The sequence below is a fragment of the Thyridium curvatum genome (assembly GCF_004353045.1).
Source record: "Thyridium curvatum strain D216 chromosome Unknown NODE_81_length_187271_cov_78.157168, whole genome shotgun sequence".
Taxonomy (NCBI): domain Eukaryota; kingdom Fungi; phylum Ascomycota; class Sordariomycetes; order Thyridiales; family Thyridiaceae; genus Thyridium; species Thyridium curvatum.
The window spans coordinates 136,265-161,087 of record NW_022156836.1 but is presented as its reverse complement, the minus strand read 5'-3'; the positions used below and the strand labels follow the sequence as shown (position 1 = coordinate 161,087).

Here is a 24,823-nt window from a genome sequence, read left to right as displayed (position 1 = left end):
GCAGGCGGCACCTGCTCCGTCGGTAGGATCTCTCTGGGATTGAACGGGTTTTGCTGGCCTTCACACCCATTCATCCTGCTTCTCTCTATCTCTTAATTTGTATTCTGTAACCGTGCATGTGGCTGGCACACCACACACACGCCTTGGACTTTTTCTTTTCTTTTTTTGTGGTTGTTTGTTCCTGGTTCTTGTTCCCCGGATCGACTGGTTCTGGCTGGCCGGCTCGTTGCACCTCTCCCTCTCCTTTCGTCGTGCTTCTTCAGGAAGACCCCAATACCTAACTCATTTCTTGCATTTACGCATTCTCGTTCGCTCGATTAGTCCTTTTTTGCTTTTTCTTGCCTTCTCTCAGCCTCGATACCAAGCCCTCCAGGTTGCTCTGCGAGCACTAGATCCATTGGTCGACACTATTTCTTCAATCTCATTTACCATCTCCCTCCCTGGCGTCCGCCGCCCTTCCCCGGGTCGATAGACTGGAGGTGACTAGCGCACCCGTTCACCTGTCTCTTCTTCCCTTTGCTTGCGACCTGTTGGATGGAGATTGGGCTGCATTAGTTAGTGGGTGGGAGGATATCGATATTACGACGAGCAGTCCGGGTTCCTCTCGTATTCATTTGTCGACGACAGCCCTGCCTGAAACCGGACCCGTAGCACTTGGAGTGCTGGTCATCCATCTCGCGACTCTGTTCTTTCTACGACTTGGACAACAAAACCTGTCTGTACTGCTCAGACCCGGGCCCATCTCTTGGCCAGATCCAAGTCGACCACATCCACGACCACACCAGGCCACCTCGATCAGACCGTCATGACCACTGGGCCTCATAGATAACACGACGCCCCTCCACGACACTTACAACACCGCCCGGCCCCCTCCGTCTCCACGATGAACCTTCCCTTCACCGTACCCCGTCCCAACATGGCCTCCCTTCGCAACGCCAGGGCAAACTTCCTCCGCCGCGGTCCGGCCGCGGGCAACGACAGCGATGCGCACCACGACCTGGAGCGGCAGTCGAGCAGAGAGCCGCTGTCGCCGCGCCAGGAGCCGGAGATGCAGGAGCGCGCCGCGGCCACGGCGGCCAGGTCTCTCCTGGGCGCCCACCTGGGCGGCGGCCGCAGCAGCAGCAACAGGCCGTCCTTCTTCAGCCGGTTCACCAACAGCACCGACCCCGTGCAGGCCGCGCGGGACTACGAGGACCAGCGGCAGCGGCGGCGGCAGCAGCAGGACCACCCGGGCCCTGACTCGCGGCCCAGCAGCAGCGTGTACGACGACGAGGTCGCCGAGTCACCCAAGACGCCGCAGTTCGCGCTGGGCATGCCGCCCCTGCCCTCGACGAGGCTGCACCTGCCCAACCTGGCGCGCACGTGGACGCAGGGGTCCAACGGCCCGCCCACGGCGGCGAGCCAGCGCGGCGCGCCTCCCGTCGCCGCCGCCGCCGGGGTCGCGGAACCGGTACCCGCGCTACCGGCCGACATGTTCCGGACGCAGGCCCCATCGGTATCGCGGCGCAGCAGCCGGCGGTTCCAGGGGGCGGACCCGGCGGAGCTGCATCTCGCGAGCCTGGTGGAGGATAGCCGGCGGCGGCGGAGGAGGCAGAGGAGGCGGGGCGAGGGCAGCGGGGAGGAGGATGAGGACCGGGAGAATCGGGAGGGCGGTGATGATGATGAGGCGAGGGCGAGGCGGAGGAGACGGAGGGCCCACCGGCGGGCGGAGAGAGAGAGGCGGTCGCCGCCCAAGCACTTTTTGTTCTGCTTCCCGTGGATCAAGTCGAAGCGCATACGGACCAACATCCTGCGGTGTTTTGTGTCGGGGATCTTCCTGGCGCTGCTGCTGACTGTCTGTACGTGTCTCACTTTTCCTTCTTCCGTGCCCATTGCACATGTCGTCGATGTGTCCTCGTGGACTTTGGCCACTTGCTAAAACTGAAACCCTACATTAGACCTCGCCCTGTCCATCACCAAGAACATCAACAGCAGCGAGTTCACCGTCATGCTCATCCTCATCATCCTCTGCGTCACCATCTTCTTCTGCCACGGCCTCATCCGGCTGTGCATGCTCATCGTCAGGGGCCCGCGCAACGCAGAAGAAGAAGAGCGGCGGCGGCTGCCGCAGATGTACGGGCCCGGGGGCTACGCCATCCCGAGGCAGCCGATCCGCGTGGTGCTGGCGCGGGACGAGGAGGCGGCGGGCCTGGACAGCGAGACGACCAAGATGCGGCCGCCGGCGTACGGGCTCTGGCGGGAGAGCGTGGTATGTTTTCCATTTCTTAAAATCAAGTATCAAGGTGTGCGCATGTGCTGACTTTTTCTCTCTTTGCAGAGAGTCGACCCGGACAGGATCTACTGGCAGCGCAACGAGAACGCGGCGCCTGCGGAGCATGAAACGCAGACGGGGCTCCGCGGCGGCGGCGGCAGCGACGACGGACAGGACGAGCAGCAGCAGCGCAGGCCACCCAGCTACGCTTCGGACGATGGCGTGAGCTATGTTGTTGAGGCGCAGCCGCGTTCGATCGCGCCGACGACCGAGGTGCCGCTACCGCTGCCGCAGCATCCTGCCGAGGCGGGCCGGGCGGCTAGGCCGGCGGCATGGTGAGATGTGTCAGTGTTGTATTGTGGATGTAATACCTTGGAAAATGGGGAACTGGCGTTTATGAGTTTTCAATCTCTATTTAAGGCATATGTCTGTGTGTAATTGTATTAGGGTGGGGGTCCCTTTTGGTAGAGAAGAGGACAGGCGTAAGTGGCGAGTCTGAAAGAGAGATTTGACACACCACGTTCATCTCTTGGTCCCCGGGTGTACTGCATTAGCTTTGGCTTGAGATTCCCACCAATGCGACTCGAATGGCTGATGGCTGGTGACAAGTGAGTTGACATGATGGTTTAGAATATCATTGATGTGTCATGGTTGGTGAGCCATGATGCAGACTGAAGTCAGGTCCTGGTTCGTGTCTGTGACCCCGGCAAGTGAAGACTCACGGCCCAAGACCGGGGAACTCCGACATCAAAGAAGAGCTGGTTCCTACAGAGCGGCCTTATGAGTTGATTTACTCTATTCGCTTACTTGGGTAGTTTATGTAAACACCGGCTGCTCCAAGCTCCAACATGGTTCGCGAGGGGGAGGCTCAATTGTCGACGAAGACTGAGATCATTGATTGACATGTGGTTTGACCAATCATTTGACACGGAATAATAATACGCCAAAACGAGACAGCGCAGCCATTTCGAAGAGACCAACTGCCAGGAATCAAACAGAGACAAACTAGAACAAAAAAAAGCTGAAGCAAACATCCATACCAGGTAGGATAGTTAAGTCCTCATATTTAAGCATGAGTTTTGGGCTGGCGAAAAGGTCTGATCCTCGAGGTCATTTGTAGGTATTATGTTTCCTTAGATATCAAGCGAAAAGAGGCATTCTCGAGATGCCGACAATCACTCCGCATGGAGCAAGCAACATTCTCCTGCTGTATCGAGATCTTGGCTGGTTTCAGGAGAGAGGCAAATGTGTGTTGCTCCTTTGGACAGTAGTCTAACTCGAAAGAGTAGACAGATCGCCAGATGAATGCTATTCCTGTCCACCCCTCTCCTCCTGTCACGACCAGATCCTACCCCATTCCGAGGTCAAAGCCCAGGCAGACCCAGAAATCCCGTCCCCTGGTGCGGCTCGAGTTGGGAATGAGTTCCGAGGAGGGTTGCGGGTGGTCCAGGGCCCTCCAGGGCTCTTGGAGAGGAACTGGAGGTGGATGCGGCCTAGCGGGACACCGGGGGAAGAGAAGGGATTGAAGGACACACTGCCTGTCTCCAGCTGTCTCGTTGTACTCCGCCTCTCCGCTCCCCTCCTTGGCTCGAGCTCAGGGCAGGCTGTTGCCGATGGGGATGGGATGGGATGGGATGGGATGGAGGAGATGAGACGAGGTGAAAAAAGTGTAGGAAGTGTGTGCGGCTAGGCTGGATCGCGTCTAGGCTGTCATGCAGTGCTGGCTGCCACTTGCCCGCTCGGGTATTGGGGGCGGGTATGGTACGGGCGAGAGAGATGGAGAGAAAAAAAGAGGGAAAAGGCGCGAAGAGAGGCGAAAAATCGTGAAAAGGCAGGGCAGTTTAGTGGGTTGCTCGCCCGGAAGCGGTACCTACCTGGTACAAGCTGGAGGCTACCTAGGTACCTAGTCCGGAAGTAGGCAACGCTCTCCAGCAGCCAACCCAGGCCCCGGGCGCAAGTCGCTTTTGGTACCTGCCTGTACCTGCCTGCTCCGGTCCCTCCTACTGCGCTCGCTCGCGCACTGAGCTGTCTGGTTTTTTCTTTTTTCATAATCCCTTGCCTCGCCCTCCCCCGATTCATCTCGCCTCTCCGGTCTCTTTCTCCTCCTCTCCACACATCATCGCTTTCTCCATCCCAAAGCAGTCTTTACAACCCCCCTAAAGGTGTCGTCCGTCGGTGAAGAAAGTCTTGGATAGACTGAAGGTTGAAGAGCCAGGAAAGTCTCAGAGTCAAACAGGTTGGTTTGTCCCCCCCAAAAACACTCAATTCCCACCATCCATGCCCACGTTTTCTTGCTGCACACTGTCGCGCATCTCCACCCCTCCTCTCCGTCCTCCTCCTCCTCCTCCCACCGCCAGATCGGGCCAAAAGGGTTGTTGCACCACTCCTCTGGGCCCTCAGGGTCGCGCCCAGTTTCCCGGATCGTCGACCATCACTCCAAGCTGCCAGAGACATCAGGGTGGTCAAACGGGAGAGCCTTGGTGCGTGCATGCATATGCATATCTGCGTGCCGAGGGCTATTTTCGGGAACTTGACCGCAGCTACTTCGGCATCATCTGCGACAGTCCCCGATTCCAAAGCACAGTTGCCAACTACAAACAACGGGAACCAAGGCTCTCTCGAGAACGACAATACCTCTTGTGTATATGATTCCACTTCATGCGATTGCAAGAATGCGCGCAACGGTCCTCGACCTTCCACACACCGCCCTTCTTCTGCCTTGACGGCGAGGGTGAGAGCGAGAGCAACCCAGCTCGGCTCTATCAACCACATGCTCGACTCGGCTGGCCGGCTCCCGACGATGGAGCGCGAGACATGCTCAAGCGCAGCGTCATCGCTCTCTCGAGATGATCCCGTCTGAATATCCAAATCGGCCACAAGCACACTGGCGCAAACACAGTTGAATCCCGAGTTGAGAGGACCATGGAGTTCACGGGGGCCTGTGTGCGCGCGCATGTTCCCAGGCCTGTCCGTTCTGGGTCTGCGAGCCTGCGAATGGCTGTCGAGAACAGCAGTACCACAAGGCTCATGCATCCTGCAAGCTGCGGCTCACCGAGGCCCTGTGCGACCGCCCCAAACCAGGCTATTGGGTGCGGCCAGCGATTTTATCCAGGTCGCAGACACGCCCCTCACCACCCTTCCAGTTGCGTTGTGTGCCACAAGTCTGAGAGGCGTGGCGTTTGCAACAGGTTTGCGACCTTTGCTTTGTCGCCATCGCCACCTGCGAAGAGACACTCTGAATCGACACTGCAATCTTCGAGCCGGACCAGGAGGGGGAGATGCCTACAACCACTTCATGAAGCATTTACGTCGACTTCCACTTTACATGATTGACTGACCCGCTTTGATAGTCAGAACACATTCAAAATGTCTTCGCTCTCTCGTCGTGCGTGCTACAAGTGTGGCAACGTTGGCCACTATGCCGAGGTCTGCTCCTCCGCTGAGCGCCTTTGCTATAACTGCAAGCAGCCTGGTAAGCAGCAACACATGCCCTCGCACAGGTTTTGTCGAGCCCACGTCTAACACGGCGCCTCCCTTCTCCAGGCCACGAGTCCAACGGCTGCCCTCTTCCCCGCACCACGGAGGCCAAGCAGTGCTACCACTGCCAGGGCCTCGGTCACGTCCAGGCTGACTGCCCGACTCTGCGCCTGAGCGGCGCTGGCTCCAGCGGGCGCTGCTACAACTGCGGCCAGCCCGGCCATCTGGCCCGTGCCTGCCCCAACCCTGCCGCCGTCGGCATGGGCCGTGGCGGTCCTGTTGGCCGTGGCGGCTATGCTGGCGGCTACGGCCGTGGTGGCTTCGCCGGCGGCCCGCGCCCTGCGACCTGCTACAAGTGCGGCGGCCCCAACCACTTCGCCCGCGACTGCCAGGCCCAGGCCATGAAGTGCTACGCCTGTGGCAAGCTCGGCCACATCTCGCGCGACTGCACCGCCCCCAACGGCGGCCCTCTCAACACGGCTGGCAAGACCTGCTACCAGTGCGGCGAGGCTGGCCACATCTCGCGCGACTGCCCCCAGAAGAACACCAACGGCGAGATCCCCAGCGACATCCCCATCCAGGACGCCTCCAGCGTCCCCGCCCCTGCGGTCGCTCCTATCCAGCCCGTCGTATAGGAGGTGGTCGAGTTAATCAGGAGATATGGCAAGTCGAGTAGAAGCAATGAGCATGACGCCGACTAGTCGACATCCCTTCGTTTCGCCACTTGCTTTTTGAGGCGGCTGTGCCTCGGGACGAGTCTGCCTCTACGTACGATCGATTCATTATTGCGTTTTCATGGTCGGGACTCTCCGCTTTCGCCTTTGCATTTGCTTGCCTTTCCGTCAGCGTGCGCCCCGACCTCATCACCACTTTCATCGGCAAAATTCATTACTTTTTTTCTGGGAACAAAACAGATGGGAAAACAACAGCGATTCACCTCAAACAACATTCTTCACGTTCTCTGGAGAGACCGGATGCTCTTCGCTCTTACACTGCATATTTTTTCTGGACGGTTTGGTACGCACTTTCAATACGAGAACATCAACGGGACTTTGCATTGCGCGCAGGGACACTGTGTTTCTACTTCTTCTCGCGCGCTCCTGAGTGGAAGGAAAACCAACTGGGCCTCCTTTCTTTTTTTCCTGTAGGACTTTTTGGAAGATACCCCCGGGTCACGACTTGACGATATCATGGTCACTTTTTTTTCTTTTTTACCTATCATTCTTGCCCTCTGGTTTGGAGAGACGTGCCGTCTTTTCTTTGACCAAAGCGGCTCTGCTGTTCGGCGCTCACGAAGCGGGAAGACCATTTTTGGAAAAATGGTTCGAGTGGAAGAGAGAGGAGAATGGACAGAAAGTCAAGAGAGACAAGAAAAAAAAAGTGTGCCTGGTCTTGTGTTGGTAGTTGTGTGGCGGTGCGGGTTGTTGTGAAGGAAAAAGAGAAAAACAACCTTGCAGAGGGTCCTCTCGAAGAAACAAAGTTCCGATTTTCTTGACAGAGCGACATAGTTGAAGGAGATGCGAAGGACGGAAAAGAAAAGGAAAAACACAAAAGATGGGCGGGCGGGGAAAAACACTCCTGGGCTGTGGTTGGGAAGGGGGTGTTTTTTTGGTTTGTCTGTTTGGCGAGGAAGGGTTGAGTTGAAGAGAAGACAAGATCAAAGAAACCAAGACAAAGACTAGTTTTTGTGGGCGGTAGCGAAAAAAAGACTGAGTTTTGCGTTGATGGGAGCACACACACACATATTCTTACACTGGCCGTTGAACGGTCGTCTATGAGGTTTGGGTATTTTCTGGTTTGAGTGGTGATGGTGATCATGATGATGGTTGGTGATGTTTTGTACCATCAGAGGCCTTCCCACACACTTGTTCTGTGGTCGGAGGATTGTTATTGATATCTCTGTTTGTCTCACTGGCGGCGTTCTCAGGGACAGGGAAAAGGACAAAGGGCAGGCACTGTTCCAGCCGGGGCAAAAGTTGTGTTTGTTTCTGCAAGAGTACTCACGATACCCCTTTTTATTTCGTTTTGCTGGAATGATAGACAGGCACAGGGGAGAGAAGTCGGGAAATACAAGTAATACTGCATAATGAACGTATTCTCTGGGGACTTGAGATGCGAGAAGTGAGTGTGAATTTGCAATGAGACAGATGTGGTACCGTTGATTGAGTGAAGCATGGCTATGATGCACTTCGGAAAATCTTGGACATTTCTCTCCCCTTTTGCGGGCGCCATAACAAAAGAATGTTCTTTAACATGTGGTTTTGGTACCAAGAAGCACACCTCGTGGTAGAGAGCATGATATCCCGCTCCAGCCCGCCGTCGATGACACTTGACAACCTCATCACGCCGACACTAAACTACACATCATCTCATATCTTCTCATCACAAAAACAACATGCTATATTTCCAGAACCAAACGCTTCACCTGTTCAACAGAGAGGCTACATAGAATGATACTTCATTCAACCCCTTTCTTTCCCTTCTCCCCCTCACTCAACCTCTCCTCCCATCGCAAGCCCACTCACCAAGCAGCAAGCCCCATCCCCCTCCCAACCTTGCGCACAAGCGCCTTCTTGAGATACCACTCGCGCGCCAGGCTCCGCGTCATCTTGGCGAACACGGCGGGGCTCACCCGGCCCCTCTCGACCGCCCTGCCCAGCACGAACACGGCATCGGCCAGCGCCCGCTCCTCGGCGACGAGGTCGTACAGCTGGTTGGCCACGACCGTCGGCGCGACGAGCAGCTCGTCGATTCCCGGCGCGGGCCGGCGCGCCGAGTCCTCGATGACGCCGTCGGCGCGGCGCAGCGCCTCGTGCAGGGCCGAAGTGTTGGCCTGCACGAGGGCCGACAGCTGCGTGAGCCCCGAGGCCTCGGCCTGCATGGCGGCCAGGGCGTTGAGCATGGCCGTGCGCTGGGCCTGGAGCCCCGCGAGCGACGACTCGTTCTGCTGGCGGCTGTGCTCGCGCATCGAGTGCAGCGTCTGCGCGAGCTGGTGCAGCAGGGCATCCTTCTCCGGGTTCGGCGGGATCGGCGGCGCGGGGACGGCGGCCGACGACGGCGAGGGGATGGAGAGCGTGAGGGGCTCGTCCATGATGTCTGGCGGCGGTGGGGGTTTGGGATGTGGTTGCGGTTGTGATTGGAAGGCGTGCGGAGGGGGCTGTTGCGCTTGTTGCCATTGTTGTTGGGGCGGAGGGCTGTTGTATTGCGTTGGTGGCGGGAAGGAGGAGATCCGTCTGGGATCGGGGGAGGTGTATGGCGGTTGCTGAGGTGGTGGAGGGCCCTGTTGGTAGGGGTACTGGGCTGGAGGAGGAGATTGATATCTTGGGTCTGCTACCTGCGGCGGAGGAGGCGGTCTCGTCGTTTGTTGGTAGGCCCCGGTCGGAAGCTCTTGGGGAGGTAGAGGAGGTGCCGAGTCATACCGGGACTGGCGGGGCGGTGTCTGCTGCTGTTGCGGGGGCATGCCGGCGCCGTACTGACTGGCGGGCCGACCTGGATGCGGCGGTAACGGAGGTCCCGTCTGCTGCCCTTGCGCCGGATGCTCGTGAGGCTTGGGGGGTGGAGGCGGCGGCCGTGACGGGTCCGGAGCTGGCGAGTGTGTGCTCGCGGCTGTGTGCGGAGGCGCCATGTCTGGCGGCAGCGGAGGGACGGGAGGCGGCGATGCTACCTGCTGTTGCGGCTGCTGCTGTGCCGGGGTCGTGGATCGTGCGCCTTGGCGTGATATCACCGGGGGTTCCTTGGCGAAGATGTCGCGGAGGATGGCGATGAAGTCGAGCAGGCTTGATTTCTGTGTTGTTGGTGTCGAGGGTCAGTCCTTTGATCCAATCTAGGCAGTTGAACTGCCACGGTCTTTCTGATTGCAGAACTCACATCCCAGAACTCGGCCCAGCCGACAAGATACGGGTGGTATACCTGTCCCTGAGGGTCGACGTGCTGTCCTGGCCGCACCATCATGGTCTCGGTGGGCGTGACGTAGACGAGGGGTGCCTCGCGAGGGTATGCGTGTGGTATCCATAGCGAGACGGGGAAGCGGTAGGTCGTGCCGCGGAAGAGGACGGGGATCGTGCCGGAGAGGTGGAGGAGCAGGGCGGAGGCGCCGTTGGGGAATGCTTGTTTGCGAAGCATGGTTAGTCAGGTAGGTAGGCACATGTAGAGGGAAACATACTGTGGACATCTGTCCTCGGCGACAGGGAGGGGTACTGTGAGAGCGCCTGGGCGACGTCGTTGTAGGTGCGGTTCACATCGTGGTATTCCTGTCGAGGGAGAGACAGAGAGCAGAGTGTTAGAAGGAGTTTGACAATCACGATGCGACACTCGGCGAAGAGGGAGGGACATACACTGGTGAGGACGCTGTAGAGCCAGTTCAGGATGTGCTGCTGGACCGGCATCGTGACATCGGAGAGTTGTAAAAGCACGTCACCTTATCATGGTCGTGAGGGGCGATGCGCGTGTGCGTGTGCGTGCGCTGTGGTTGTGGTTGAGCAGCTTTCGGGAGGATGATGCGTCGTCGTGCGTCGAGAGGAGGAGAGATGAGGCTGGGATCCGGATCGGAGCTCCTCCAAGCTTGCTTGGCAGCTTTAGCGGGGAAACACACATGCGCAGGCTGCAGTGTTATGGACTGGACACCCAAAAACGTGGGGGTTTCAGGGGAGTGCCCGCTAACAGCTAACTAGAAGCGGAAGTCTCAGGCGGCCGAGGTGTCAGTTTGAGGGGGCATTTTAGAGCATTACTCAGCGATACACCCGCTGCGATTGGACCATCATAGCGGTCGGGGTGTCGTCATATCACACACCATCGCACTTGGGGATGAGCTTATGGCAACTCAGAGATGTTGACATAATGCCAATGTCCAATCATTTGTGCTGTACTTCATTTTGCTTGCTTATTTTGTCAGATCTATATAAGTCGGGCATCTCTCGCTCGTTGCTCTTTTGCGCTTCGCTTTCCTTCTGTCTCAGATGCCAATAGTAGATCCATCGTCGACCCTCTGACTACCAAAAGCTCATCAACCTCGACTCGCTCAGCTCAGCTTGTTGGGCATCAGGAAGCTAGCCAGGTAGTCACCCTTGCCCAGAGGCACGCCCTGCGCCCGCAGGATGGCGTAGGTCATGCTGAGATGGAAAAAGGCGTTGGGGATGGTGTAGCCGTAGACCATGCCCACCCGGCTGACGTCCATGGCGCCGGCCTTGCCCATGTTGCTATTGTTCATCACGGTCAGTCAGGGAATCGAGAGGGGAGAGGCAGTAGAAAGGAAAGGAAAGGAAAGGAAAGGAAAGAAAAGAAGAAGCACTCACATCTCGATCCGCCCGTCCTCGTTGCCGTTCACGTCCTCGGGCTTGACCGACTTGACCAGCTCGAGCGTCTCGTCGACGCGCTTCTGGAGCTGCGCCAGGGTCTTCTCGTCGTCGGCCCAGGTCTGCAGGGTGCGGCCGGTGAGCCTCTCGAGGCACTTCTTGGCCGTGTTGCAGACGGTCTGGACCTGGAAGCTCAGGGGGAGCATGTCGGGCGCCAGCCGGGCCTCGACGTAGCCGTCCGGGTTGGCGCCCGCGGTCTGGGCGTGCGACTCGGCCTTGGCCAGGATGCCCCGGAGCGACTCGAGGGCGCGGCCCAGGAGGACGACGGACGAGTCGTGGACGGTGGTGGCCGGCATGTTTATTCGTTGCTTGTTGACGATGGCGTGGAAGTGTCCGTGGTGGTGGTGGTGGTGGTGGTCTGGAGACGGTGGCAAAGACGTTTTTACGTCAAGTTCGTGTGGAGGATGGGAATTGAGTGTTTCTGGGGGTTGCTGCTCGCGATGATGCAATTCTAGGCACGGATGAAGCCATCGGGTCCAGACGAGGTGGGCGGCTAACCCAGGTATATATAAAGCCTCACAACGACAACGACCGCCCTTCCTGACAAAACATGCCCCATGGTGGTGGAGCGCTTGTCATGGAGACGACGACCCGTTCCGACTACTCCTTTTCGAAACATATTGACAACGCTATCGGGACTGAGCCTAGGTTGGTTGGTTGGCTTCACACTACTCCGAGGTCCCGGATATGGAGCTTCCCCGCGTGGCGATGGGGCGCCCTGTGCACGACCAGCCCTGTCTAAGCGGGCGCCGGGCAAGCTATCGTCCCTTGGGCGAGCCTGATTACTAAACCAAGGGGACCATCACGTCCTCTGAGGGACGGATTTATAAGCAACGGCGTGGATGGAAAAGGGGGGAATCTTCGTGAAAGATGCCGACCCGTGTGCACGATGGGCCAGATGCGGGATTGATTTGCCGGGGCAAAACAAAAACAAGCCAGCTTGCAACTTGGACCGCTCCGGGGGCCACTGCTGCAGCAGCTGCGGGCCCGTTTCAAGTAGCGGACGTTGCAGCAGCAGGATCTGGACATGCATGAATGACATGCTGCCTCATCGACGACGAGCTGCTCACCGATGTTTGGTCTGGCTGTTTTGATTTGTGATTTGTCGTCTCAAGCTGGAGTCAGCAACTGAGGATTACCAATATCGAGGCTTCATGTTTCGCCCGGCTCAGCACGGACTCTGCAGCCAGTCATCGTCGAGACAAGACAATGCAGACCGTAAACAGCGGGATTCGATCCATTGGTATTACCCCAACGCCGGAGGCGGAGAGTCAAGCAGCGGTGAAAGCCGTTGGCGTTCGGGGCAACCACGTAGGCAGTGCTCTGTCTTCCACAGAGGAGCAGCTCTCTACACTTGGAGGGGAGAGATGAACCTGGCATTTATGACTTATATAACCTGCTCCGTTGCTTAATGATCCTTCGTCAGCCTCCCCGACAGCACCGGATTCCAGGCCAGGGGCTTGACCCGAGTCGCATCTTACCTTACCCACGATGGCCCGCGCTTCATCCGTAGCGTCGCCGGATATCCAGGGTTCGAGGAGCCGGCAGTACTTGGACATCGCTAAGCTGAGGGAGTGGTATTCCCTCTTCCAGATCCTCCGGCCGTAGCCTCTCGGGATTGGAGTTCCTAGCTGTGCTGCCCTCTGACGACAAGAACAGCTAGGCTAGGGGGATGGGATGCTTACCGATCCTCCGGTGGCCGATCTTGCCTAGGTACCCCGCGCGTGTCACCAGCAGCTCGTGGCCCGTTAGTCCGTCCCAGAGCCCTTTGCTCCGGGCGGACACGGACCTTGAGCTTCTTGGACTTGGGGAAATGGCCATTTGAGGTTCTCACGAGGCATACATTCCAGACATCTGAGAGCTCTCTTGCCCAGGCCAGACCGGCTCGCTCTTGATTGGAGCGCAAGAATGCCCGCAGTTCTTCACCCACCATCCAAATTGATTCGGCTCTCTGGGAGGCCGCCGGAGTCGGAGGGCTGAATCTGCAGCGGCGGCTCAAGCGGGATGAAGCCACTGAAACTCGCCCATATGATTTGATTCAGTGGTGTTATTCCTTTTCTCTTGAAAACACAATTGACAAACACATACACACCCCAAACACCCTTTCTTCTACCTCTCGACTGTCTCTTTCTCTCTCCGTCAGCCCATTTCCCCACAATACGCCATCAGCCGGGCGCGCCGGCTTGTTGCCCTTGGTGTGTGCTAATTCCCTTGGCCCATCCCATCACTGCTGGAGATGCCTCGAGATCCTGCCATGGCTAGGCTGTCTGTTTCGCTTTTAGTCGGCGCTAAACAGCCATCAGTCGGGAGAATGAGGAATAGCTTGGGAGGCGAAGTTTTTTCACTCTCTGACACACTTCTCGCACATGCGCAGACACACACACACACTCTCTCGCCTCTCCTCTCTCCACTCCAACCTTCTGAAACTGGTGATTAATTAAGTAGAATTAGTTTGCTGAGGAATAAAAAAATGGATTGCCTTCCCCAAAGAGTACCTTCCCCGTAATGTAAATAAGGCTGTCCTTCCCCCTAATTTTCCTAAAGAATTTTCATCTCTCTCACACCACCAACAACTGTTGTTATTGAGACAATCGACAACCCAACACACCCCAGCCTTTCATGCTCGCGACTCAACCGAGTTCTCGCACGGCTGAGGAGTATCACAGAGTAAATTCTGTATACTCCTTGCGTCAGGACATTTTCGTTTGAATCGTCAATTCCCTCATCTGATCTCATCTCATCTCATCTGAAAGCTGTGAAAGGCTTTTGGCTTGAAGTCCAATCAACCACAGACAATCACCACCTTTGGACAGACTCTGTGAGACGTTCTTGGAATACAGAACGTACGGCAAAGAAACCAAGTCAGCTTCGAAACCCGCGACAGGCCAGCGAATCATGCTCCCACCCATCCCCGTCCTGTCCGACTATGGAATCTCGCCCACCCACGGCTTCCTCCCGGAGGTCCTGCCGCTGACCCGGCTCCCGGACCCCTACTACAACAAGTGGGAGGCCGTCGCCGCCAACCTGCAGGGCCTGATCCTGAGCAAGCGCCTGCGCGGCGTCGTCGACCGCCTGCCCGTGCTCTCCACCGTCGGCCTCGAGCACGACGCCGAGTGGCGCCGCGCCTACTCGCTGCTCGCCTTCATAGCCCACGGCTACATCTGGGGCGGTGACAGCCCCAGCGACCGCCTGCCCCCTTCCATCTCGGTGCCCTTCCTCAAGATCGCCCGCCGCGTCGAGCTGCCGCCCATCGCCACCTACGCGGCCGTGTGCCTGTGGAACTTCAAGCCGCTCTTCATGGACGAAGGGATCGACCACCTCGAGAACCTGGCCACGCTGCACACCTTCACCGGCGGCCTCGACGAGTCGTGGTTCTACCTCGTCAGCGTGGCCATGGAGGCCCGCGGCGGGCCCATCATGTCCCTCATGATGACGGCCATCGCCGCCGCCCGCGAGGGCGACTCGGCCGTCGTCACGCGCTGCCTGCGCGGCTTCGCCGAGCGCCTCGACGACCTGGTCCAGCTGCTGCAGCGCATGCACGAGAGCTGCGACCCGACCATCTTCTACCACCGCATCCGGCCCTTCCTGGCGGGCACCAAGAACATGGCCGAGGCCGGGCTGCCGCACGGGCTCATCTACGACACCGGATCGGGCGGCGAGGAGGAGGTCTACACGCAGTACAGCGGCGGCAGCAACGCCCAGAGCAGCCTGATCCAGTTCTTCGACATCGTGCTGGGCATCGAGCACCGCCCCACGGGCGACAAGAAGAAGAGGCCCTCCGCCGGCGATGATGGCGATGGTGGGCACGCGCCGCCCGCGCCGCGGCACAACTTCATCATGGACATGCGGCGGTACATGCCCGGCCCGCACGCGCGCTTCCTGCACGACGTGGCCGCCGTGGCCAACATCCGCGCGTTCGTCGAGGGCCGCCCCGGCGACGCGCCCCTGCGCATCGCCTACGACGGCTGCCTGTCCATGCTGCGCGCCATGCGCGACAAGCACATCGGCATCGTGAGCCGGTACATCGTCGTGCCCTCGCGCGAGGTGCGCGCCCGCTCGCGCAGCCGGAGCCCCGAGGCCGTGCGCCGGGCCGGCCGGCCCACCATGCCCCAGTCCCAGCCGGCGGCGGAAGCGCGCAAGAGGCAGAACCTGGCCACCGCGTCGGTGGGCATCGCCTTCGAGGCCCACACCTCCTCCGACCCGGACCAGCAGAAGAAGAACCTCAAGGGCACGGGCGGCACGGCCCTCATCAGCTTCCTCAAGCAGGCGCGCGACGAGACGGGCGAGCCCGCCGTCGAGGAGTGGACCCAGCGCTTCATGAGCCGCAACATGAAGTACGAAGGGGCCGGGGACTTCTTCGCCGGCAAGGACGGCCAGCACGGCGGCGCGACCGAGGAGGTCGAGGTCAACGGGCTGGCGGGCACGTGGACTGTCGACGACGACGTCGGGGGCATTTGCAATTACTAGAGAGTAGCTGGCTAGCTGGCTACGTCTTTGGTCTGATGCTTGTGCGCTCCGTGTCCCCCCCCTCGGGCTGGTTGTGTTGCTTGGATGGATCTCGGGAAGAGTAGACTTATGAATGTTGGTTATGGAGATATTTTCTTGTCCAGTGCCGAGGTCATCTGCGTGTGGCCGGTATTAATGATGCCCATTTCGTGATGTGAGTCTGCGTGACACCCGATGCAATGTTGTACATAATTGTCTTGGTGATACCGGATATGCAGAGGTGGCAGGTTGTTCAGATCCTGTCCGCGTTCATGCACCCTCCCCTCCGCACAGGGCAATCACACGAGCTTATTGCGATGGCAGAGCGGCAAGAAGCTGGAGCCATCAATATGAGTGTCGGCGGATCTGCAGCCGACAACCGCAACTATGGTGGCTCTTGTCCAACGCGAGAACATACGACACACGAAGAGTTGGGCACACATGCTTGGGAGACCAGAGGGTACTAGGTATGTTGGGACATTGAGAATATCGTGACGGGGTCAAGCATTGACACAAAACCAGTCATTTCACACAACGAATACGCACACTGATGTGAACAGCCGGCACTGGGATGCGGCCCGAATAGTCTCGAGTCCTGATATCTTGATATTTCGACACACAAACATCGATGACGACAAAGCAGAAAGGAGCAGCAGGTCCGGGTCGGGTTGCACCTGTTTCTCGTGCGAGCATTGTGACATCTCCCGGCGCGACTTCTGCAAGATCTCATGGTCGCTCCTGCGCGACCAGAAATGCTCACCCGGAAGGCCAGAGCGAGCAGAGCAACCATCGTCATTCCCGCCCGACCCGGAGCAGAGGATGGTTGACGATGCTCTTGACAGGGACAAGACGGGTGGCTGCCTTAGCCCCTGCCCTCTCGTATCGAGTGTCTTACTCGAAGTGCTGCTTCCCCGGGTATCTCACAGATCACAGGGAGCCAGGCTCGTTCTTGTTTCCAGATCTTTTCTCGGCCCTCATCATCCCCTGCTCCCATATTTCTCTTTCTCTTCTCCTTCTGATCTCTGCCATATCCCGGGCAATCCATCTCCTCGCACCACCATAATAACAGCATCACTATTTATTGCTCTGCTTCGACTTGACAGAGAGACAACGCTCTCCAGTTGCTTTCTGTATCTCACAGCACGCCGCACACGCAGCCTGCATCGACCGAGTATTGTCTTGACCAGCAGACCTACCTAGTATACCTTCGTTCATCTCTTGCCCAGCTACTCTCCACCTCGGAGTTCCCTTAGCCATGCCGAGAAATACGTGGTGGTCGAGACGCCGCAATGTCTTTCAGCAAAACGCACCTGTGGCGGATGGCGTCCATGCTCACGCTGCCCCGCCCAACAAGAAGAAGCAGCATGCCGTCGCCGGCCTGAGCGAGTTCGTCGGCACCCTGCTCTTCCTCTTCTTCGCCTATGGCGGCACCAACGTGGCCATGGAGTCGCCCGGTGAGGTGACGGATCCCGTTCCTCGCCTGCTCTACATCTCGCTCGCCTTTGGCATCTCGCTCCTCGTCAATGTGTGGGCCTTCTTCCGTATCGGTGGAGGCATGTTCAACCCGGCCGTCGCTCTCGGCATGTGGATCATCGGAGCCATTGACATTGTCCGCCTCCTCATCGTCGTTCTGGCCGAGATCACGGGCAGCGTTGCGGCTGCCGCGCTGGTTGGTGGCCTGATCCCCGGTCCGTTGGTCGTGTCCACCGAGTTGGCCGACGGTGTCAGCGTCGCCCAGGGCTTGTTCCTCGAAGCCTTTCTGACGACGGAGCTCGTCTTTGTCATCTTTATGCTGGCTAACGAGCGGCACCGCGCTACCTTCCTCGCCCCGGTTGGCATTGGTCTGGCGCTCTTCATCTGCGAACTAATATAAGTCTTCTCCGGTCTCCCCCCTGTGTTGGGAACCATCGTGCTAACTCTGTATCTACGGGTGTCAGATATACCGGCGGCAGTCTCAACCCCGCCAGATCATTTGGTCCTTCGATCGTCGTGGGCTTTGTGCCCTATCACTGGATCTACTGGGTGGGCCCTGTGATCGGCACGTTGCTTGCTACCGCGCTCTACACTCTGACCAAGGCTCTGGATGCCCGTCGTCAGACTGGCGATGTCGATGATCCGGCCCTGCCTGTGGTTCATAAGGCTGAGCCTCCCACCGGGCCTGCTGTTGACATCGAGGCACAGCACACTGCTCACACTAGTGCTGCCTAAGCTACTCTTGTCGATGGAACGAGGCAATAAGGGATAGCAAAAGTGAGAACGGGTAGTTCTAGGGTTAAGAGCCGCGTGACGTTGATGGGGAAGCAGCAAGCGGATTTGATGGGCTCTCTCTCTCCTACAGCAATTAACAGTATGCTTACATCCTCCTCTTCTGTACTTGATCACGTGTCTCCAGCAGTTGCCGGTGAATGAATGCATGTGCCCCCCAGATGTCTTTTGCCTGCATGTGCCTGCTCACCCTTCAATCGACTGATGCGGTGATAAGCCGGAGTCGTGATTGAGATCTGACACCTGCAAGGTTATGCTTCGGCTTTAGCGCTGATCCCTTCTCATGAGCCGCCCCTCACGCCCCTGTAGCGTGGCAGCTGGGTGTGGTGGCGCTGTGTTTCAGGTTATCTTTGACAGCAACCCTGCCTGCAGGACAGGGGTCGTCCAGCAGCCGTCGATTGGACCTCAGTTAACCAGATCGTTCAGCCGGTATTGCCACGGGGGTGCTCTCCTTGAGTGTTTCGAAACAAAAGTACGAGCTTTGGGTTCAGGAGATGTTTGTCCACTTTGCTGGGTCGCTTTGCTGTGCTGGACATGGGCAGGACAAGGGGTTTCATTCCGGCCGACGCCTTTCCCGATTGCGTTCTGTGCGAAGTGCTCCTCACGCTCGTGGACGAAAAGCAGTGCTCTCCGCCCCCTCTCTCTGACTCTCACGAAGACTCTTCTCGCGGCTCCCAGTTCTTGAGCCATGTGACCGTCTCGGCGTTGCCGAGGTCTTGGGCGACGGCGAGCAGGCGCGTCTTCAGGCGTTCGGACCGTGGCAACTTGGCGTCGGGCAGTGACGCCTGCGGGCGCAACGCCTCGTACTGCTTCAGCGTGCCGGCCAGTTGCGCAGCGCTGTCGCTGTCGGAGAGCCGCGCCTGCGCGAGCGCCTTGTGCCACAGCGCCAGACCCGCGAGGTTGGCGTCCCTCCTCGCGAGACTGTCCAGGTCCAGCAGCGAGATGGCGAGGAGCATGCGGCGGGCGTACTTGGCGACCTTGGCCCTGTCCTGAGTTTCGTGCACGACGTACTTGTACGAGTCGTGCGCCAGCTCGATGGGGATCGACGACCGCAGGTCGCCGCCGTAGAAGCCCTTGACGCCGGCCGGCAGCGCGATTCTGCTGCCGGGGTCCAGCGCTGCGAGCCAGAGGTCCACGATGGAGTCGGGGATCGTGTTGCTGAAGTGGTCTACCGTGATGATGTCGCGCAGCGTGTCCTTGTGCTTGTCGTAGCTCTGCTTGGGCGTGAGAATTTCTTTCTCTTGTTCGGCACTGCTGCTCTGTGCCTGTGCCTGTGCCTGCGACGGCGCGTCGGCTCGTTTGAGATTCACGTTGTCCATGCTCAGAAGAAACGTGCTGCCTCACCCTTAACCATTGCGTGCGTCCTTACGTCCAGCGGCGACGCGTGGTTTGACGCAGTTTTTTTGGGATTCCTGTTGCTTGGCGGGCTTGTTAATAAGCATGTGCGGCGCATGGTCAGCACCCCGCGCGGCGATCGTCGTTCTCTGGGTTCGTCCACGTTGGCAGCATGAGACGCCTTCGGGCTTGTTCGGTAAGTGAGGCGCAGCGCCCCGACCGCACCGACCAAGCTGGCCCCCTCCCTCCTCCTCGCCGTGCCGCCCCAATATATCCTCACCTGTTTTTCTTTATGCTTGGCACGGTTGATGGGGAAAAGCGAAGGTGGGCACGACATTTTGTTCATGCAGGTACGGAATATTGTCGCGACAGAGAGCGGGACAAGGGGGATGAGATAACGTGTTGGTTACTGTAGTGGTTTTCCCTTTCCTCATATTGCACACCACTCTTTCTCGTGGTTGTTGGCTGCGGTGGCCAAAGACTTGAGTCTATATGAATGAGTGGGCGGGCTATATTGCCTCTTGTTATGGTTTGTGTTGTCGCGGACTGGGCATTTGGGTTGACTTGCATTACTTGCTCTGCCAGCGACCGTCTTTACGACAGCGTTATGACTCTGTTCATGGCATGCCGATGGCGATATGTCTGGTCCGACGTCATTCTAATACACTTGCGGCTCGTCTTCGCATACAGTGTCCCATCTTGACAGCGGCATTTTTCATATGATCTCCGTCACCATCGCGATCGCCGTCCCGTGCTATGATCGGACGGAGGGAGGGAACCCAATCGACACCGCCATGTCCAGCAAGAGAGTCGGGTACCTGGCATGGAGGCGTATGCGAGTGCGGTGCTGTGGTAGTCCAGGCACAGGGACAGGGGGTGGACTAATCTGGACCAGATCGTCCGGCATTGCGATTGGGCTGAGCCCATCAACTGCGCATCATCCCATCTACGCACTCGTACTGGCTTCTGTCTCCCCTGTTTCAAAACTTGGACGCTCCACCCAAACCAAGCCCCATCTTCCCTATCAGGACTGGCCACACACACCTCAGTCCCCCCTGGCCTGTTGTGCATTGGGTGGCAACCAGTCAACTCTCATGCCCTTCCAGATCGTTCTTTTGCGTTAGTCCCTGCCTGTCTGTAACCGCTTGAATTGGCACCCTTGTTGCTGCCAGTACCTTGATCTCGGGCATAAGAGGCGTCTCGGCGAATCATTTCCTATCCGCGGCTGTGCCTGACTCCCTGACAAGGTAAAGGGATGGCCAGTTCTAGGTGAGCTATCATGTAGGGATTGGACTGGAGCTCTCTGTTCTGCAAGCATGGTCTGGGCTAGACTATGTCGCTCTCGTTATGCCCAGCAGAACCGGGATGGAGGGTCAAGGCATGGACTGGGAGACGGGCGGCCCATTCTCTCCTCTCCCGAGCCGCCCCTGTTCAATATAATTGCTGTATATATGTTGATGTGCATCCCACATCACTTTTTGCCATGCTTCTTGCCTGCTTGCCAGCTCATCGATCGTTTCCTGCTCTGGGTGTTTCTATTCTCCTGCTGCCTTTCGTTTTCTTGGGTCAACCCACCACCGACCCCTTCCCTTCGTTTGTGTGTATGCGCGTGGCGTGTGTCAAAGACACGGCATTTCCACTCCCTTCTTCTGCTTATCTATCAACACTCTCTGTGAGATCTACCCGGGGTTTCAGCGATAAACCGGTTTTGTTATTGCTGTCTATCGCCTTTCTTCGTTTTTGATATCCCGTGGCGAGCCCAGTTGCTTGTCGACTTGAACCTTCTTTTCTCTCTTTCTCTCTTTTGCGGCGCAGAGACAACATTCTTTTCAACAAGGCACTCGACGCCACCTTAACTACGATACCCTCATTTCCTATCCAAAACAGCAAGGATGTTCCTCAGAGCCTCTCTCCTAGCCCTTCTCCCGGCCTTGGCAGCCAGCATCCAGCTCCCGGGCTACAACGGCATGAAGGTCCTCTGGCAAGACACGTTCACCGGCTCGGCCGGGTCCCCTGTCAACGGTGACCTGTGGGACGTTGCCAATGGTAAGTTCCCACAGATATAATTCCTCTTTCTATATCAAAACCGCAAAAGAAAGTATCAGAGAGTGCTGATCTCGTCAAAAACCGCAGTCAAGATGAACAACGGCAACAACGAGCAGCAGACCTACACCGGCTCCAACCACAACCTGCAGCTCTCCGGCGGCGGCACCGTGCAGCTCGTCCCCTGGCGCGACCAGGCCGCCGGCTGGACGTCGGCGCGCATCGAGTCCAAGGCCACCTTCACGCCGGCCCCGGGCAAGGTCACCCGCGTCGAGGCGTCGATCCGCATGGGCGCCGCGCCCGCGGGCAGCAAGGCCGGCGTGTGGCCCGCCTTCTGGATGCTGGGCGACGCCGTGCACCACGGCACGCAGTGGCCGCTGTGCGGCGAGCTCGACGTCCTCGAGATGCGCAACGGCGAGGGCACGGCGTACGGCACGGCGCACTGCGGGCCCTCGGCGCAGGGCGGCGTGTGCAACGAGCCCGTCGGCCGCGGGGCCACGCTGCCCGTCGGGTTCGACTCCGAGTTCCACACCTGGAGCCTCGAGTGGGACCGGCGGCCCGGGGACTGGACCGCCGAGAAGATCACCTGGTTCCGGGACGGGCAGGTGTTCAACTCGCTCACGGGGGCCGGGCTCGGCGACCAGGGCACCTGGAGCACGCTGGCGCATGCGCCGTATTATATCATCTTGAATGTGGCTGTTGGGGGTAACTTTGTGAGTGCTTCTGTCCTGGTTGGTTGTTGACTCTATTGATGTGGCTGTGTGACTAACAAGTTTGTGTTTTATCAATAGGCTGGTGCGAGTGATGGCGCGACAGAGTCTGGCTATGGCAACATGATGGAGGTGCAGTATGTTGGCGTTTGGGAGTCGGCCTAGATGGCTCTTTATTGGTGTTGACGGCAAGACAAATCACTTCAATTCTTGGGTTATATGGTTGGAAAGGTAAACCATATTTTGTAGACACCTTTTTTGGGCTGGCAACATACGTCAAGTCCTTGGACAATACCCTTCTGGTTTATTTTGTTAGTATCAAAGTCATTGCCTCATGGCTTAAAGTACAAGCTAATCCAGCACGGCTGTCTCTTGCGAAAGAATAGCAGGCTTCATCCATCCCTCCAGACTAATTACAGGAAGCTTCCCGGGATCATCATGGTCCTAGCCCCGCCCCCCTGCTCAGTGCCAAGTCCGCGCAAGGAATTGTATCAAGCAACTCTCAAAGTGTCAGGGACCGTAAGCGAACTGACTGTCGTCATTGTATATGCTCCAGACATCAAGACTGAACGATGGGTAGGCGTTACATGTAAATCATGCCGGTGAATTGGTAGCAACGGTGGCGTGACTGACGAGGCTATGCTGTGAGCATTCAAGGAGCATGTCGGAGCGGAAGAGGTTGAGTATTGATAGACTTTCTCACCCTGCTGTCTTGCCTGCTCAGGTAACCGTGCAAGGGTATGCCTTAATCTGCGGTAATGCTTGTACACTAACACTATTGCCACTTGGGCGATTGTGATGAAGAGAGCTATCAGGGCTATGGCAGCCTCGGTGGAGATAGACATACTTTTTTGTCGATTTGAAATTGCGTCGAAAGGGTTACCCTTCACCGCATTGGGAGAGGAGAGCAGAATAAACGTTGATATTTATGTCCCGTCTGGAATTGACCCTTATCAGGCGAAAGGCTGGGAGGATGGTGGCTCAAAGAGGTGCGGCTTGGGAGCTCGAACAAACAGAAATTATCCTACGCACCCTATCGCCTCGGTGGTGTACCGAGAGATCCTCAGATGCAATTGGGTCACCATGTTCCTACCCGGCCAAAACCCATTTGCCAAACAACCACTCAGAGTTACCGTCCTGTAACATCCACACACTCGTAATGCTGATTTTGATGATGGCGACCTGATTGATCCATCGTGGTGGGCTGTGCTCTTACCACCAACATCAAGTGGAGGACTTGGGCACCTGTGCAGTCTATCATGCATGCAGATGCACGCAACGGGTTGCTCGGCCAGCGCAACCCCTCCTCGGAGTCAGCGTCGCTGGCTATGTCCTTCAATGGTAGCCGACTCACAGTCTGCCAAAGGGATTGTCAACTTAGTGACTTTCACGACATGGCTTCCACTGGGAATGCAATTTATTGAAGCTGTCGAACAAGGTTGGCGTGTTCAGCCCTTTCGTTCATATTATTTTGTCTGCCGTAATCACTGCTCGTGTTGTATCCGGGGCTGTGAGGTGATACGTGCAGAGGATCGAGGCCTCGAAAATTTTGCGAGGAGAATTGGGTCAAATCCTGCCCAGAGCATTCAGTGAGACATGCAATAGACGACCAAGAGACTGATGCTTATGTCCAAATTCTCGCCAATTATATAGAAGAGCCCACCCATCACCGACCGAATGGTAGTGGTAGTGCCAGGTGGGTCGTCATACCAGTCATGACGAAGGGAATTTGGACACAGCCAGTGAACAGTAATCCATAATGAATCCGACAAATGGCGTGATGGGTAATTGGGACAGAAGGCCATCCCATATGCACCATTGGCTTCAAGAAGTTTGTTCGCGTCACGCATTGGTCACTCTGGTTGGGGGGTGTACCAACCATGTCAACCTCGGCCTTCCAACTTGTGCCCAACCTGGACAACAGTAACTACTTAAAAGCAAAGAAAAACACCCCCATGGTCCTCCGTCTTTGAAACTTACTCAAACTACCTCACTCAAGTGAAGACCTTAAACTTCATTTCAACATCTGACCTCCCCCCACCCCCCAAATCATCAAAGCCAAACCCGTCAAGACCATGACTCCCGTTCAGATCAAGGCTTACTCAAGCATCATCAAGCAACTGTACGTGAAAGACCGCTTCACGGCAGAGAAAACCAAGAGGATACTGGAGGAAGAACATGGCTTCCCGCACATGAGGTTTGTCAGACTTTGTCACACCACAGACCAAGAGCTTATTCAAATCAAGTACTGGCCAATTCAGGAAGCTTCTGGCACAGCTCAATCTACGGAAAAAGGTTGAAAAGGGTAGTTACTGGGCAGGAACTGTTGCCATACATTTAAAGGCCCGTGGTTCACAAAACGTAGAGACCCCCAAGCCAACCGTTGTGTGCCGACATGGAGTTGCGGTTCCTTGGAAGGCTCTGTGGAAGGAAATCAGAAGATCGACTGGTGGTTTGGAATATAATTCAAGCAAGTAGATTTTCCAAACTCCGATTTGATCGCAAATGTTTATTCACAAAGCAGGCATTTCAGCTCTTCCACGGCTACCCACTGGCATCGAAGTTCGAACTCCGTCGCCCGCCATGCAGCATTGTGTCTTGCAGAAGGACTTCAACATCGCCTACGCCGAGTTGCCAGTATCGGGAGAGAACCTCAACAGCACTTATGACTGGGGGAAAACAAATTTAATCTCGCTTTATGCAGATATTTATCCAGTTCCATGGCGACAATTCGAAGAAATGCTTTACGAATGTCGTAAGAACTCCAAGTTTATCTTTTTGAAGGAACGGCTCAGTTAGGTATTAACGAGAAAAATCCAGGCGAATTTCGAACCCGACTCGGTCTTGACTGGAGAGACAAGCAAGAGGTCGACCCATCTACCATAAGCGCACGGGACCAAACGGTT

General features: G+C 57.2%; 8 protein-coding genes across 8 annotated transcripts; 5 read left to right on the top strand and 3 right to left on the bottom strand.

Moving 5' to 3' along the window:
• Nucleotides 1–883: 883 nt before the first annotated feature.
• E0L32_010282 (uncharacterized protein) lies at nucleotides 884–2,590 on the top strand (the record flags this gene model as incomplete). The annotated part of the gene is made up of 3 exons (XM_031132883.1): nucleotides 884–1,838; nucleotides 1,938–2,248; nucleotides 2,318–2,590. 3 exons carry the CDS (start codon nucleotides 884–886, stop codon nucleotides 2,588–2,590), a joined length of 1,539 nt encoding a protein of 512 aa, XP_030989793.1.
• A 3,027-nt stretch (nucleotides 2,591–5,617) lies between these two features.
• E0L32_010281 (uncharacterized protein) lies at nucleotides 5,618–6,363 on the top strand (the record flags this gene model as incomplete). The annotated part of the gene is made up of 2 exons (XM_031132882.1): nucleotides 5,618–5,723; nucleotides 5,795–6,363. The coding sequence occupies 2 exons, from the start codon at nucleotides 5,618–5,620 to the stop codon at nucleotides 6,361–6,363; spliced, it is 675 nt and encodes a 224-aa protein (XP_030989792.1).
• Nucleotides 6,364–8,249: 1,886 nt separating this feature from the next.
• On the bottom strand, nucleotides 8,250–10,113 carry E0L32_010280 (uncharacterized protein; the record flags this gene model as incomplete). Its single annotated transcript, XM_031132881.1, has 3 exons — nucleotides 8,250–9,512; nucleotides 9,596–9,834; nucleotides 9,891–10,113. 3 exons carry the CDS (start codon nucleotides 10,111–10,113, stop codon nucleotides 8,250–8,252), a joined length of 1,725 nt encoding a protein of 574 aa, XP_030989791.1.
• A 632-nt stretch (nucleotides 10,114–10,745) lies between these two features.
• Nucleotides 10,746–11,375, bottom strand: E0L32_010279 (uncharacterized protein; the record flags this gene model as incomplete). The annotated part of the gene is made up of 2 exons (XM_031132880.1): nucleotides 10,746–10,923; nucleotides 11,020–11,375. The coding sequence occupies 2 exons, from the start codon at nucleotides 11,373–11,375 to the stop codon at nucleotides 10,746–10,748; spliced, it is 534 nt and encodes a 177-aa protein (XP_030989790.1).
• A 2,599-nt stretch (nucleotides 11,376–13,974) lies between these two features.
• E0L32_010278 (uncharacterized protein) lies at nucleotides 13,975–15,546 on the top strand (the record flags this gene model as incomplete). Its single annotated transcript, XM_031132879.1, has 1 exon — nucleotides 13,975–15,546. One exon carries the CDS (start codon nucleotides 13,975–13,977, stop codon nucleotides 15,544–15,546), a length of 1,572 nt encoding a protein of 523 aa, XP_030989789.1.
• A 1,273-nt stretch (nucleotides 15,547–16,819) lies between these two features.
• On the top strand, nucleotides 16,820–17,772 carry E0L32_010277 (uncharacterized protein; the record flags this gene model as incomplete). The annotated part of the gene is made up of 2 exons (XM_031132878.1): nucleotides 16,820–17,256; nucleotides 17,502–17,772. 2 exons carry the CDS (start codon nucleotides 16,820–16,822, stop codon nucleotides 17,770–17,772), a joined length of 708 nt encoding a protein of 235 aa, XP_030989788.1.
• Nucleotides 17,773–18,479: 707 nt separating this feature from the next.
• On the bottom strand, nucleotides 18,480–19,148 carry E0L32_010276 (uncharacterized protein; the record flags this gene model as incomplete). The annotated part of the gene is made up of 1 exon (XM_031132877.1): nucleotides 18,480–19,148. The coding sequence occupies one exon, from the start codon at nucleotides 19,146–19,148 to the stop codon at nucleotides 18,480–18,482; it is 669 nt and encodes a 222-aa protein (XP_030989787.1).
• Nucleotides 19,149–21,056: 1,908 nt separating this feature from the next.
• E0L32_010275 (uncharacterized protein) lies at nucleotides 21,057–22,082 on the top strand (the record flags this gene model as incomplete). Its single annotated transcript, XM_031132876.1, has 3 exons — nucleotides 21,057–21,210; nucleotides 21,298–21,938; nucleotides 21,999–22,082. The coding sequence occupies 3 exons, from the start codon at nucleotides 21,057–21,059 to the stop codon at nucleotides 22,080–22,082; spliced, it is 879 nt and encodes a 292-aa protein (XP_030989786.1).
• Between the last annotated feature and the right edge of the window lie 2,741 nt (nucleotides 22,083–24,823).